At 39.7% G+C, this 16479-nt stretch overlaps 1 protein-coding gene across 1 annotated transcript in view; it reads left to right on the top strand.

Annotated features, from left to right (window-relative positions):
• Positions 1-16479, top strand: part of OBSCN (obscurin, cytoskeletal calmodulin and titin-interacting RhoGEF) — a 292040-nt gene that overhangs the window by 168554 nt on the left and 107007 nt on the right. The window contains exons 71-73 of the mRNA XM_043509759.1: positions 3952-4224; positions 9546-9818; positions 14467-14736. Coding sequence (XP_043365694.1) covers positions 3952-4224; positions 9546-9818; positions 14467-14736 — 816 coding nt within the window. The remainder of the gene's footprint in view (positions 1-3951; positions 4225-9545; positions 9819-14466; positions 14737-16479) is intronic.

Here is a 16479-nt window from a genome sequence, read left to right as displayed (position 1 = left end):
CCAGAAGACAGTGGCATCTATTCTTGTGAAGCTGGAAGCACTAAAGTTGTGGCTATGCTTGATGTTCAAGGTGAGGTCTTCCAGCAGAAAAGGAAGACTACCAAGGAAACCAAATAGCAACCAAGTGGCAAATCACAGCCGCATCTGACAATAAGTGGCAAATCGTTACTTATTCATTGAGTGTTCATTCCAATATCAGTAATAATGAGAAACATGTTTGGTGTTAACATGAGTTGAATGTGAAAATGTACAAAATTCAGTTGGAAACTAGTTCAATTTTAATGCCCACTTATGGTTCCAAACGCGTATAGGTAATCATGCCTGCTCTCCAGTTAACTGAATTTGATGGTAGCACTAATCAAATGGGATATTTTCAGAGTACCAGCCATGTTAGTCTGTATTGGCAAAAACAAAAGAAGTACTTGTGGCACATTAGAGACTAACAAATTTATTTGAGCATAAGCTTTCGTGAGCTACAGCTCACTTCATCGGATGCATTCAGTGGAAAATACAGTGGGGAGGTGATTTATATACACAGAGAACATGAAACAATGGGTGTTATCATACACACTGTAAGGAGAGTGATCACTTAAGATTAGCTATTACCAGCGGGAGCGGGGGGGGGAGGGGGAAGAAAACCTTTTGTAGTGATAATCAAGGTGGGCCATTTCCAGCATTTCCAGCAGTTGACAAGAAAGTCTGAGGAACAGTGGGAGGTGGAGAACACTTCAATCTCTCTGGTCACTCGATTACAGACCTAAGAGTGGCTATTCTTCAACAAAAAAAACTTCAAAAACAGACTCCAACGAGAGACTGCTGAATTGGAATTAATTTGCAAACTGGATACAATTAACTTAGGCTTGAATAGAGACTGGAAGTGGATGGGTCATTACACAAAGTAAAACTATTTCCCCATGTTTATTTCCCCCCCCCGCCCCCCCCCGCACTCTTCCTCAGATGTTCTTGTCAACTGCTGGAAATGGCCCACCTTGATTATCACTACAAAAGGTTTTCTTCCTCCCCCCCTTCCTGCTGGTAATAGCTCATCTTAAGTGATCACTCTCTTTACAGTGTGTACGATAACACCCATTGTTTCATGTTCTCTGTGTATATAAATCATCTCCCCATTGTATTTTCCACTGAATGCATCTGATGAAGTGAGCTGTAGCTCACGAAAGCTTATGCTCTAATAAATTTGTTAGTCTCTAAGGTGCCACAAGTACTCCTTTTCTTTTTGCAAATGGGGTATGTTCTGCTGAATTATTGTCATGCTGCAAATGTGGCGTTCTTGGACTTGAAAAATAATAGTACTTATATAGTGTTTTTCACATACAAAGTGCTTTAAAAAATTAACTAAAGGATAAAATGGCATTGTATTTTTTATTTTCAGTTAATCTAATCTACAGCTCACCTTCCTTGAGTTTTATATCTATTTAAAATAATAATTTGTAAAGCCTCATGTAATTTGAAATTAGATATTGTAAGTGTCCCTGGGAGACAAAAAGCGGAAAAACAATAGAAATATTATTTTACTTGTAGTTAAGTGTCTGATAGAAAAGATGAGCAGAGCAGCTTGATTCTTATGTTTACAGAAAACAGTGTTTCAAGGTTTGTTGTATCCTGTTCTTATATTTTTCCCACCAAAGACTAAATCTTGTTTCCAATGAAGTTAATGAGAGTTTTGCCATTGATTTTAGTAGGATCAGGATCTGGCCCCATATGTAACCTTTATTGATATAATTAACAGAGCTTTGTTTATATATATGTCTTGGACTCAGTTGCTCGGAGTCTGCGTTCAAGAGTCACTATTTTCTGTCTCTATCTTAGGTACTTGTATTGCCTCCATTACTGTGCTACACAGTCTTTATTGTAGTTATTTATTTTCAATTTAGGACAGAGTGGAAATGAATATATTTTAAAAAATAATTGTCCAAACATCACAGGGATGATTTTCAAAAAGGCCTAAGAGATGTAGTAGCACAAGGCCCATTAGCCTTAAATGGGAGTTGTGATGCTGTAACCTGTAGGCATTTTTGAAAATCTTCCTCCACAGGTTTTTGAGATACATAAAGACCGATCTAGCGTTTGGTGTCCCATGTAAGGTGAAAGACACCTGATCTCAGTCTTAGAATTGATGGTGATACTTCCAAGAAAACTACCATACGTTTGCCAGTATTAACTAATTGAGGGGGTTGACCTGCAGGTGCTCCATGTAAGGAACTCTCCTTGACTTCAGTGGGAGACCTACATGGAGCAACTACAGAACATAACCCACAGCCTGCCAGTTAAAACCTTTAAAGAACCGAAATATCCAAACGATCAAAGCAGACAACAGTAGAGCATAGCGGATATAATGTTTTGATAACTAGGTTTCTACTATTTGCACATGGAATTCTTGTTTTCAATTACTAGGTACGCTATAATGATTAGAAATATTTTGTTTCTGAACTGTTGTTTGGTTTCTGAACTCTGAGATTGTGCTCAGTTAAAAAGCCATATTATTATTGATTATAATGCTCTGCACTTTGGTAACTCCTTCCATCTTAGGGTCTAAAAGCACTTACCAAGTATTAATGAATGTAGTCTTAAAACACCCTGGTGCGGGGGGCGGGCGGGCAGGGATCTGTAAGTATCAACATTCTATATATGAGGAAAGTGAAGCACAGAGAAATTAAATGACATGGATACATTCACACAGGAATGCAGTCATGCTGCTGACTCGTGTCCTTTGCCCTAGGCACAAGACCATTGTTCTCTTTAAACATTCAAGTTGGAAAATTCTGGAACCTCAGAAAAACTGATTTGGCTTTGCTAGAGAATAAATAGTTCAATATCAATTTTCTAGGTGACAAGCAATTGCACGTGGGTTAGAAGTTACAATGATTGATGTGGTTACTAAACAGGATTGATTGGCCCATTATTCTGGTGCTAATTAGTACGTTGATCAGGAGGACCATGGTATATAACTCATGAGCATTGTGGGTTTCAGTTTCTAAACTGTGCTCAGCCAACTCAGTGTACATAAGTATGTACAGTAGTGTGTGCTTAATGTGTCTATGCAATTAACCTGGTTGTGCACACAAATTGGGGATATGTGCATCAAATTGGTTAGTTGTGTACAACTATCAGTTGGTGCATGCAGTTGCAGTAGTTGTGTGCAAATAGGTCATGCACATCTATGCACATTTTTGCACACACAATGGCCCCGGCCCCCGACACTCAGATTAGAAAATCAGGTCCTGGACATATGTCAGAAGAATTTGGTAATAATTAGAAAGTTACTACTAAAAAAGTGTTTCCGATGCAATAAATTGTAATTTTGCAAATGGCTTTTAATAGTACAATTTGAAAAATCTCTTGTTGACTTAGATAACAAATATTGCATTGACCAACAGTAGTCTGCTGCTGGGATAAGGACATGTTTTGTATAAAAGGTGGTAAGATTTTAAGATGAGCTCCCTATCAGTTTCAAATCTTTCTAGATATGATGTTAATTATACATATGGAGGAGGTTGGCAAGAGGATTCCTGTTGTACACAAAAGGAAACTGGTTATACCCTATATTCTTGGACTATGGAAGGCTTTTTATATTCGTTTCCATTGAACAATTATTCAGTTCATATAAACAATGTGATTTCATCCTTCATTTATAAAGATATAGATCAGGGTTATTGGATAAATGTTGAATAAAGCCAGAAGGAAACACTGTGTTAGAGTTATTTTACTACTTGTTAGACCACATCACTGTTGTGGATGTATTTTAAATATCATGTTGTGTTTGGATGCCATTGAAATTTAAAAAGAGATACCACAAGCTAACTTTCCTCATATGATGCTCTCATATCAGCTTCCAGGTGATGGGAATTATATAGTGTGCTCTAAGGCGCACTACTACTCAGAAGTGTGTAAGCAAAACAGCTAATGTTGTTGATCATTTTCCTTTTCCATTAGCCAAGAACAGTATTGTCAAGGGTTTGGAGAATGTGGAAGCCATGGAAGGTGGTGAAGCTCTGTTTGAGTGCTACCTTTCCAAACCAGAGTGCTACAGTTACAACTGGCTGATTGAGGATGAGCCTGCCAAAACCACAGAAAACATTGAGATGGTTTACTTTGAAAATGGACGCAGGCATCTTCTCCTGTTGAAGAACCTCACTCCCCAGGACAACTGCAGGGTGACTTTCCTGACTAGTGATGCTGTGACATCTGCATTCCTGACTGTGAAAGGTAACAATGACAAACTTGTGCTTGGAGTGCTATCTTTCCAGTTTGAAAAGCTGGACAACCCAGAAAAATATTTGTTGAGTGCCAGAGCTGGATAGTTCATGAGTAGCATAGGACATGGGCTCCATGCATTACTTCCGCTTCACACAGAGAAATCTTTTATTTTATACTTTTCTAATTATGTTTAATGTGACAAGCACTTATGTGAGGAAGTAACATATGCCACATCTCATATAATGCTTATAAATTGTGCAAATTAGCTAGAAACAAGGCACATTCATTCAGAGAGTAAGTATTCTAATGGGTCATAGAAATAGATATTTCAAGGGTTCACAGATTACAATTTACATCATGATCATCATAATTATTATTGTTAATTTCATTAGTTCCTAGAGGCCCCAGTCAGTTAGGCAATGCACAGACATAGAATAAAAAGCAGCCACTGCCCAAAGAGCTTTGAATCTATTAGCATACCATGACAACAAAGGGTGTATTAAACAAACAAATGAGGATGTCAACAAGGTAAGCTGTGAAACAGTCCTGATTAGGTTAAGTAATAGAGTTGCCAACCCTCCAGGTTTGGCCTGGAGTCTTCTGGAATTGGCATTGATCTGTCCGTGACTATTGGAAAGCAATCCGAGAGATTTTAATAGGATATTTTAAGAAATTGACATTGGCATGTTGGGGGGGAAAATCTCCTGAAATAGCTTCAGTCAGAGTTGGCAACCCTATTAAGGGGAAATAGCAGCAGACCAAACTGCCTAGCCATTGCTGACTGATTTGCAGGCATCATGGCAAAGGTGAGTATACTTTGCGCAACTTCTGTTGGCTGTGGAACACAACCATTAACATTTCTTTCTGCTACTCAGCAGAGATGAATCCTTCTCAAACATGCTTTATCCGTTTCTCTGTGGTCTGACTATCCATCACTCGTGTTTCCATATTTTAGGACTTGCTTTAAGTGAGCTGTAGCTCACGAAAGCTTATACTCAAATAAATTTGTGAGTCTCTAAGGTGCCACAAGTACGCCTTTTCTTTTTGCGAATACAGACTAACACAGCTGCTACTCTGAAACCTGTCATTATACATCTTGATTGATGTGGCCCAATCAGAATAACCTCTATTCTTGTATGCTTTCCAGTGTGCTGTTTTCCTGAACTGCACCTTAACTCATCTTACGATATTATACTCATGAGCTTTGCAAAGCATTCTTCCTAGGAGGAAATGCTTCCGTTTTTCAATCAGACACAGAATCTCACAGACATGCAACATAATGAAATTATGGTTGCAGGATGTTGGAGTTTTTAGCTTCAGTTTTCTGCTTGCCCAATCTTGTTGAATCAGTTACATGCATCTACTGCTAATTATTAAAACAAATTCAGCCCTGCTATAAACAGATGCAACTCCATTGAAACCAATGTCATTGCCCATGATTGCACTAGGAATAAATGTGGCTCTTTTATGTATTTATTTCATGTACTACCTCTCCATCTATGCTAATTGGGGTGCCCAGGTATGTGAACTCCTTTGTGCTAGTTATCTGTCAAACAATCCGTCCTCCCTTGAATTCCATTGTACAACTAGTCTGATCTTTATCTTCCCTGCATTGATCTGTAACCTCTGTGAATGCTGCTTGTCCCTCTTGTGTCTTGGAAACCAGTGCAGGACTATGTACAAACTCAATCAGCTGTTTGCCCTCCTTTTTAGTCCTTACCTACCTACTTCAATTCAATGCCAGAGAGAAGATAATCTGTGGCAGATACATTCTTGTCTCTCTCTAGATTTTATGTCAGAAAACAGCCTTAATTTTGGTGAGCTGGCTTTAAAAGGAGCCACTGTCAAATGCCTATTATGATAATTATACAAAATCACTTTCACATGGGCTGTTTGAGGAAACTGATGAGGATAAGATGGCAAGACAAGGTTCCAGATATTGAGGTTCTCATAAGGGCAGGCATTCCAAGCATCCATGCTCCATTGATGAAATCACAGGTGAGATGGGCAGGCCATGTCACCAGAATGTCAGATGAGTGACTGTCAAAGAAGATCTTTTTCGGCAAGCTAAAGGAGGGAAAGTGCTCTCAGGGAGGCCAGAAGAAACATTTCAAAAACTCCCTCAAGTTATCCTTGGAGGGTTTCAACACAGACCCCGAGTTTTGGGAAGACCTCCTTCATGGTAGTTCTATTTGGTGAAATGTCATCCATACTAAAGCAATAGTCTGTGAGTGGAGGAGAACTGCTGAGGCAGAGCAGAAGTACCTGCAGCGTAAATTTCGTAACAGCAGCATGTTAGCTGTTAATCAAGCAACCCTTGATGGCATCTCTTGTTCAATGTGCCACAGACAGTTCAAAGCTCAAATTGGCCTCATCAGCTACTCATGTGTTCGCAGAAACCAAACCAATCAGTGATGTCATGGTCATCTTCGAACTCAAAGGATGAACAATGGTAATTGCAAAAGGCTCTGAGATTTTCAATAGAGACTGGCCCAGATCCTAAATGCCCAAGAATTTCAGAAGAGTTTGAACCCACATCTGACTTTTATGGCTGACTTGTTTCCTATAGTAAGCCAAATCAAAAGCCACCCTTGACCTCTGAGGATCTGGTCAATCTTTACTTTACTGAGTTTGAACTTTTAATATAATTTAATTTAATTTTTTTCTTTTCTTCTAACAATCTAAACTATGGTTATTTCATCATACTCTTTTTAGTTTGTTACATTTTTTTACAATTCTTTATCAGGTGTAGTATGGCTTAGTATCTTACAATCACAGCTGATAATATAACTGAGTTACAGTGAAAGATGCACTGCAAATTAATTCCTGACACTTTGACAGCTGGGTCTTCTCTCTTGCTGTGGCTACTTAGTCATCAATATAAATCCCATCTGTTGATAGTCTTTTAGCACCAATACTTCTGTGGCACCATTAGAAAATTCTTCCTGTAGGGAATGAATACAGGCTGAAGAATTATTTGGGACTGCCTTGTCTACTGGTAGTCAACACTGTCTACTGCTAGTCAACATTTGGAAAAAGTGGTTAAATTGTGATAATGCTATGTCAAATTTACATGTAATGAGAAACCTTTATTCATACATAATATATATTAAATAAAACCTGGCTTATGTATTTGAGTGATTGCATCGCCTCATGGCATTGACAAACATGCTGTTTCTTGGTTAAATGTAGCCACATAGGTTGCAAACATGTCTCTCCATCTTCATCTTTGGTTGCCAGTTGTAAGTTTACTGTGTCTTTCAGCCTGCCTTATAGTTCAGCTATTGGAAGCTCAATGCTGTTTTTGATTCATCAGTTTTCAACTGGTCTTTCATCTTGTTTTTTTTTCTCTTATCCATTTATGTGCTTTCATATTTTTTCCATGTAAGCCATGCATACCTCCTTCCATGCTTCACAGTCCAGCTTGCTCTTCAAACCTTCTTGCTGTAGTGTTTGTGTAACAGCTCGTGGGTTGGTGGTACACCAATGGCAAAAATCTAATTTTTAAACAGAGGTGGTACTGTGTCTTTTATCTTTCAAAGGTTATCCCCACAGTTTTGTTTCCCTCCAGTCTATCTTCTTGGTGAGGAATAGCATCTCTCAGTTGGGCTGGGTAGCTATACTCCCCAACAGCTCCTAATTCTTTTCTGTCTATGGTGATCTTAGCTTCTTTTCTATTGTGATTGAACCGCATGTTTTCTGTAAACTTATCAGTGCATCTTCTATGCTTTCTACATTTCCATCATTTCCCCTGTCTGCTTCTCCTGCAGACAGAAATTAATCAAGCTCTTTATACAGGATGTAGAGTTAAAATAATGCTTTGGGAACTCGGGGCTCAGGTAAATCTTTTATCTTCATGATATACACAAAATATCAGTTTTTTATTGGCAGGAAACGGATTCACAGTCACAGCTCTCACAGTTGTACAAAGTACCTATCTCAATCTCAGTTGTCCAACCAAATAATTTCAACTAGGTATAAAGAGGAGCATATTCATTTATCTACTCAACATTTCTTTATAATTCTTAGGAGCATTAGTGCCCCTGTCTGGCTACACACTCACAATCTTCATTTCGTATCTGGGCATTGTGTGTCTCACAATGATATGTGCCCAATGACATGTTCCATGAAAAAAACTGAAGATCTGATCCAGGGCAAACCCTAATTATGTAGTCACCCTTAGTTCTATGTTACCAGCTTGCAGGTCCTAAACCCAGAGTATGTGAATAATTTTGCACAAAAATTGAAATCCAACATATCTTCAGGATGTCCAGTTATGTCACTTCACCCAATGTCCTTTACTGAATTTCGTTGAGGGGAAAATAGTTCAGTAGAGTAAAAAGGAGGAAAGAGAGGAGCTGAATTCAAAGGATTCAAGGTCAGTCGTCTTTTGCTCTTGACAGCACTCACAAATCACTCAATAGGGAAAACATGGAAATAGTATAGGTTGCAGGTGGAAAAGAAATTCAAGAGCAAAATGTGAAACCATTTGAAACCCACTAATATCATTCTATTGATATTCTTCTCTGTTTGAAAAGAGTAAAGGGAGGACATTGTTTCAGTTGTTTTTATTTGCTGACAGAGACAAAAGATGATTGTGATGTGTTCTCCTTGAGTGGGAAACAGAAAGGGAATGAATCCCAAATCAAATTACAAAAAAGGGGAAAAGAGAGGGTGAGGATGAACCAGTGAAGTAAGTGTGGGCATGAAGGGAGATTATTAAAGCTTAGAAGCTTTTTTAGTTTGTGCTTTACAGATGGTTGTGCCCACAACACCAGCAAGCATGTGGAGTGTTATGAATTCACCATCATTTCATGAATTTTGCTGCTATTTTCACAAAATGTCAGGAAATAGTCATCTTTTTTTTCAGAGACAACTGCCACTTGCTTGTGCAAAACTCCCCAGGCTCCAAGTGAGAAAAGTGCTTTTGAATTTTTTGGCTAAAATTGGGAAAAGGGCCCTTATAGCCATTAAAGACCCCTCTCCTGAAGCCTGTAGGCACTCTAGCACCAGGACGGAGCCCCAGTGACTTTAATGTGGTTCTGCACAAGTAAAGGGATCCCCCTGCACATGAGCATGCAGAATCAGGGCTAAAGCTGGACCAAAACAGGAGGTTACAGCACACAGGTCTGAAGGAGCTCTCCTGATAGCTTTGGCAGTCTAGCTTCTAAGATCTCTGTCACCTTTAACCAGATTGCATAACCTAGACCTTAGAAAACTCATCAGGCTCTTGTGCCAGCCCATCTAGCTGTCGAAAGATTCAGCAAGAAGATTAAGTATAAATCTTGACACTTAAATCTTGGGGTTTGATTACATATTTTTACCTGCAGGATGGCGCCTGGAAATTTTGCAGCCTTTGGTTGACACTGAAGTCACTGCTGGGGACCAAGCTACACTTAGCTGTGTTTTAAGTGAAGCAGTGCCAGTCAGTGAAGTTGCCTGGTATATTAATGACGTGGATATCCAACCAGACGAGAACTGGGAAATACAGGCAGATGGAGATAGCTACAAACTGATCCTGAAGAAAGCCCAACCACATCATGCTGGAGAGGTGACTTTTGCTGCAAGGGATGCAATTGCATCAGCCACGTTATCTGTAATAGGTAGGTTTATCCATTGTACATTTCTGCCAATTCTAGACATTGGCATTTGTACCACGGAGGGCAGGACAAGAGGCAATGGGTTCAAATTACAGCAGAGCAGATTTAGATTAAATCTCAGGAAAAACTTCCTAACTGTAAGGACAGCAGGACAATGGAACGGATGCCTAGGGAGGTCGTGGAAGCTCCTTCACTGGAGGTTTTCGAAAGGAGGCTGGAGCCATCTATCTTGGTTGATTTAGACACAACCGATCCTGCATCTTGGCAGGGGATTAGACTAGATGACCCTTGTGATCTCTTTTAACCCTATGATTCTATGCTTCTCAGCCTACAGGATCGAGCTGTATCACTCTGATTTTCTTACATCTGGGCTGTTTTCTGTTTCTCCTTCCCACAGATGCACACACCAGCTTCCTCAGGTTAGATAAATTGCTGCTGTGCTATTCTGCTCTGACTGTCTCATGAAATGAAAATTAAACCAACTAGTGATGAGATTTTTTTTCAGTGTTTCCTTAATTGAAATCCACCATTTTGTAACCTACCGTTCTTCCGTAAAATACTAACTAGAACTGTACATACTTGTGGAGAAACCAATTTACTGAGCAAGCTCTCTCTATCTTTATTTAAAAATACTCTGAAAACTTACCAGACTTAGGGAAAATTGAATTACAGTCACTGAGGAAAAATTACCAAGAAAATAAAAGCACTTGAAAATGTGCTATTTTATTCTACAAAAACAACAAGGAGTCCGATGGCACCTTAAAGACTAACAGATTTATTCTTCAGAAATGGGTTTTTTACCCATGAAAGCTTATGCCCTAATAAATCTGTTAGTCTTTAAGGTGCCACCAGACTCCTCATTGTTTTTGTGGATACGGACTAACATGGCTACCCCTCTGATATTTTATTCTAGATTTTCATGGTCAGTCTGATTGATGTATAGCAATACTTTACTTCACAGTGCACAGATATCTTGTTGCTCATATTTAATAACAAATTAACTGTTGACCTTTTAGGTCCTGTTTGTCATTATGGGACAAATTTTCAGTAATGGCTTCTAAATTTTAGGAACCCCACTATTGGGGTGTGTAAGGAAACAGCATTTGTGCATGCAAAATGGGTTATTAGACTTCGGGAGTTGTAAATGCAAACCTAAACAAGAAGTTGATAAATTGTGAATCCAAGACTTGCACAGTCAAATTGGAGGTTTTGGGTACCCAAAATTAAAGACTAGATTACAGTCTAATTTGGCCCTTAATTTCATAGTAAGAGACACTGCAGTGCCACCTAGTGGCAGATAATTTTCTTGGAAAATACCCATGTAGTTTCAAACTAAAGAGAGCTATTTCTGTCTTCCAAACCAGAGTGTATATTGCATGATAAATCCTTATGGATATGCTGAGGGTAATGATCAGTCCCCAAGTAATCTGCAGGGACATGATTCCAATGTTTTCATGTGTTTATGCTTTATTTGCTGGTTTACGTGGAGAGCCACACAGTAGTTGCACAAGTATTGGAGCAATTTCCGTGAGATTTATGAGAGTTATTGTGCAATCCTGTGATAACTCCATTTCCATTAGAGATGGACTGTAACTAAAGTTTGGGCCTGACCATCCCTGAACTCTGGGCACATTCTGACCTGGTCTTTGGAGCTTTGGGCTCATCTATCCTTTGTCTTTGATTGGACAAGGTGGCATTAAAAATCACAAGAATTGGGAAGATTCCATGGTAAATGTTAGGAGATCTAATGTGGTTGCAGTGAGTTTATTGCTTGTTACTAGAGCTGGGTGAATAATTGATTTTTTGGTTTGGCCTGGAAACCACAAAATCAGGGAAAATATTTAGTTTGGTTCTGAAGACTTTCGGAAATGGTAGGCAAATCAGAAAAATTGGTTTCAGGCAAGCAAATATGTGTGTGTCCCCTTTATAGCCTTTAATCCAGTGGTTAGGGCACTTGTGAGGGACCGAGGTTTGAATCCCTGCTCTGAATCACACCAACATAAGATTTGAAGCCATGCCTCCTACCTCCTAGGTGAATGTTTTGATCAGCAGGGTATAGTCATCCTCACGCTATCTCTCTGGCCCAATGACTATGTAAGTATTTATATGAAGTGGAACAGCTTCAACAGGAGAGATTGAGAGCAGCCATACCCCAGAATAGTTTATAGCCAGGCTACTCACCTGGGAGGAGGAGACCTGCTCCAGAGTGGGGATTCAGGCTTGGGTCTCCCACATCTTAGGCATATGACCTAACCACGGGGCTAAGGACAGATTTAGACTCAGTTTGCTGGTGAGAAAAAAAAACTTTTTCCCAAACGGTATTAATTAGGTCACGTTCGCCAGTAGTTTCGGATCAGCCAAAAAATGCATTTTTGGTTGAATAAATTATTCATCCCAAAAATTCCACCCTGCTCTATATGTCCCCCCCACCATAAATTATGGTACAGCACAGGTCTGCAGAGAGTTGTCAGTTGTTTGAAGATGTGTCTGATTTTCACGCAGCTCCAATTCATGGTGAGAGAGATACTGAAAGTGTCACTTAGATTTCTCCTTATTGTTTATAATGAGGGCTTATTTGTAATCTCACTAAAAAACGACAGCACTTATTTTATACATCATTGGAATTCTGTTGGGCCCTCAGCCTTCCCTGATCCCCTGGAAGATCCAGAGATTTTAAGTAAGAGCAGTTGCTCGGTAACTCTGGTTCACACCGCTGAGCAATGGTGGCTGTGCCATCATAGGCTACAATTTGAGCGGAAAACGCCTGGTAGTGGCTGGCAGCAATGCAACAAGGAACTTATTCAAAGTTGTGGACAATCTCTCACCAGGCGATCCCTACAGATTCCACATTTCAAGTGTAAACAAAGTTGGTGCTGGTGAACCAGTGCATTTACCTCAAACTGTTCAGCTAGGTGAGAACTAGAGAAGTCCCATTATGCACTAAGAGCTGATATAGGCCTGTATTCCTCATGGCATGTCTGCTTCACACATTCAAGGGACCTCACATGAGAGCTAAGTGTCCACACTATAGCATATTTTGGTGCTTTGTAGCAAACACAAAATACTGAGTCTTGGAGAGAAGGTTGTTCTGGGCAGAAGCGAAGTGAAACCTACTGTGTTGTTTATCTGCTTGACATCTTTCTCTCCATACCGCAGCACTCAGTCTCGTGGCTTGCAATGCATCTCTGAGTTTTGTCTGATCAACATAAGATTCTTTTCTCATGAAGATGGATGTGAATGACTGAGGCAGGGCATGCTGGAATGGCTATATTACTGTGACTGATGGCAACCGATACTTTTAGTGTGCATGCAAGGGAGAGGCAGTGTTTCCTCCTTAAAATGCCTTTCTCTCTCTCTCTCTCTCTCTCTCTCTCTCTCTCTCTCTGATATTTGTATATCTCTTGTAATTTAACACCTTGGCAATGTATCTGTGGGTACCAATTCACAATTGCTTCAGTGACTATTTGTGAAACCCCAGTGGTCATGGAGAGAGAGGGAGCCATCATTTCAGTTAGCTCTAAGTTGTTTTCTTGTAAAGCCTCTTTCTACATTCTATTGCAATAGTGCGTGTTTGCTTTGTATCATTTCTTCTTATCTTTTTTTGAAAACCCGTGATAAGTTAAATTCCTAAGACAGGAAAAAGAACATTTAAAAAACATATTTGTCCATGTTTTTTTCTTCGGTCAAGTCTGGCTGAACTCAGGTGTGCTTTAAATACTGGTGCCATGCAACTGTCATGTTATTAGAAGGTCATCTATCAAAGTGATGAACATAACAAGACATTTTCTCATTATTTAAGAGTTGCTGGCTCAGTCATTAGTAACAAGAGTGAAGATTTCATCGTGTTTTTCAAAACCTGAGATGGAGGCAGCTTTCAAAATCTTTTTTCTATGTTGGATCTTTTCTTCAAAAGTTTAAGGGAGTGCCACTTCAGCTGGCTCTACACTTCTAATGCACACTTCGAGCATATAGGAATTGTGAGACTACTATGGGCTAGGTCTTGGTGGGGTGTGAGAGACTTGGCAAAAGTGGGTGATGACCAGGCTAAGATTTTGTCACGGATATTTTTAGTAAAAGTCACAGACAGGTCACGGGCAATAAAGAAAAATTCATGGAAGCCTGTGAGCTGTCCGTGACTTTTACTAAAAATATCTGTGCCAAAATGAGGAGCTCAGTTGCAGGGTCACCATGCCACCTGGGGTGGCCCAGAACTCCCAGGAGTCCCCGCAGCTCCTGGCCACCGTAGGCAACGGGGGGACCCTGCAGCTCCCAACTGCCACAGGCTGAAGTCACAGAGATCTCTGAAAGTCACTGATTCTGTGACTTCCACAACCTCCATGACAAAATTGTAGCCTTAGTGATGACCTATAAGCACAAAAACATAAGGGGGGAAAGCGCAATGGCTTCTGCATATAGCTGTAAACTAATGTGATCTAATCTTCTTGGAGAGCTTTAGAAGTTGTAAACTCTAAATTACAGCACTTTTTCCATTTACCTTCCAATGATTGGCTGCAGCAGTTGAACTAAAATTTTAAAACGCCAAAATTCAAAGCTTGGATGCTTCACAGGCTTTAATTTCCCCCCGGTTTGGGGTCCGTAAAGCAGACGGGTGCATTCATTGATTTTAATGCCCTAATTTTTATAATTGCAGAGCCTCCATTTACAGTCACTCGTCCCTTAGAAGGCAAATCGGTCTTGGAAGGAGAGGTGGCTGTCCTGGAGTGTGAATTTTCGAGAGAGACCCAAGAGGCAATCTGGGTCAAAGGAAAAGAACAACTACAGCCTGGAGGGGGATATGAAATAAAGTCTGATGGCAAGAAGCAGATGCTCATTATTTGTGCATTTAAACCTGAGGATCAAGGATTATACACCTGCATGATCTCTCCTGATGTCAGATCCTCTGCCCTTCTGTCTCTTGAAGGTACAAAAAGTGTGTATCTCAGAGTTTTTATTAGTTCTAATTAAGGACACTCAATAGCCTCTCCATTGTTAATATTGGGAATTCAGTTTGCATTATAAGCTCAATATTTCTCCTCCTGCAAATCCACAAGCAAAGACATATCAGCCTCAAAATTAGGACATCATGTCTATTGTCGAGATAGAATTTGTCTATGGGTTTTGAAGTGATCAGACAAGAATTTCCTTATCAATGATACATTTAAAAATGGACACAAACACCAGAGTCCAAAACTTTTTTGCCACTTTATAGCTAAGAATAAAATCAAAACACACACAAAAACAGAAGTGAGACATTTTAGTTCACTGGAGTAATATAGCCACATCCTAGTGCTCAAGATTGTTGATTAAACTCTAATTGTAAATCATTAAGATTTTAAATTGTGATGTCCAAGTGTCTCATTGGCTCCCACAGCCGTAAAAAGGGTCACCAGATGACTACTGGAGACCCACTGATAAGCTTTCATTTAAAGAAGGAAAATAAGTCTCTAGCTCTTTTCCATGCAGAGATAGAGCTCACAGTGCAATCCAATGGATAAGAGAGGGTTCTTAATGCAAGGAAGAGAATTGTTTCACAAAAACGAGCTTAATCAGATAAGCTGTGGGTAAATTAAAACACTATAAGAAAAATGGTGTTCACCACACTAGAAAATTTCTTAAATGCTTTTTTACCACATCCTCACTTGAGACCAAGGATGGTGGGAAAGAATTAAAATTGAGTTTACTGGATTCCTCAAGAGGAAGGGAAATCAAAGTCAAAGTAATTGTATTTATTCCCTACACAAGAGGCAACCATACGCTTTCATTCTGAATTACTTTCCTGTTAGGAAAAATAGTGAGAGAGAGCAAATGTAAAGTCTTGGAGAGAGCACAGGGCATGGATCTCCTCTAGGACAGGCTGCTGCAAGTCTGAGGCAGAGAGGCAGAGTTCTTACAAATTAAAAAATTCTTACATTGCAATTTAGACTTTCTCCATTCAATGCCAGGGCACCTCTTAAAAAATGCTACACTTTCCTAATGGCATTAGTAAAGTTGAAAATAGATAATGTAGGTAAAAATAGTGTTTATAAAATCTTTTGTACTGAAAATATTTTTTCTGCGCCCTCAGACAAATGCATAAAGTAGAGCCAGGTGAAGAATGTGTGACTTCCTCTCAAATTCTCCAATGAGAATCGGTGTGTTGTTACAATACATGTTTTCACTGATCCTCTGCAGGTTGATCCAGGATGTAACATAAAACAAACATAGGAAGTACTTTTTCCTCACAGCACACACAGTCAACATGTGGAGCTCATTGCCAGGGGATGTTGTGAAGGCCAAAAATATAACTGGGTTCAAAAAAGAATTAGATAAGTTCATGGAGGATAGGTCCATCGAGCTATTAGCCAGGTTGATTAGGCACATGACCCCATGCTCTGGATGTCCCTAAACCTCTGACTGCCAGAAGCTGGGAATGGGCAACAGGGGATGTATATTTGATAAATTGCCCTGTTCTGATCATTCTCTCTAAAGCATCTGGCACTGGCCACTGGTGGAAGACAGGTTATTGTGCTAGATGGACCATTGGTCTGATCCTGTATGGCCGTTCTGATGTTGTTATTATCTCCTGTAGCTTTCACTGCAGGTCCTGTGGGGCATTGTTTCCATGGAGTATGTTCAGCAGAAAGCTAGACATCTTTCAGTTTCAGAAAGAGACTGCATATAAGAA

This window comes from Dermochelys coriacea, chromosome 2 (genome assembly GCF_009764565.3).
Source record: "Dermochelys coriacea isolate rDerCor1 chromosome 2, rDerCor1.pri.v4, whole genome shotgun sequence".
NCBI classification, from domain to species: Eukaryota; Metazoa; Chordata; order Testudines; family Dermochelyidae; genus Dermochelys; species Dermochelys coriacea.
The sequence above is the reverse complement of the archived record's forward strand: the minus strand, read 5'-3'. Positions and strand labels throughout refer to the sequence as shown.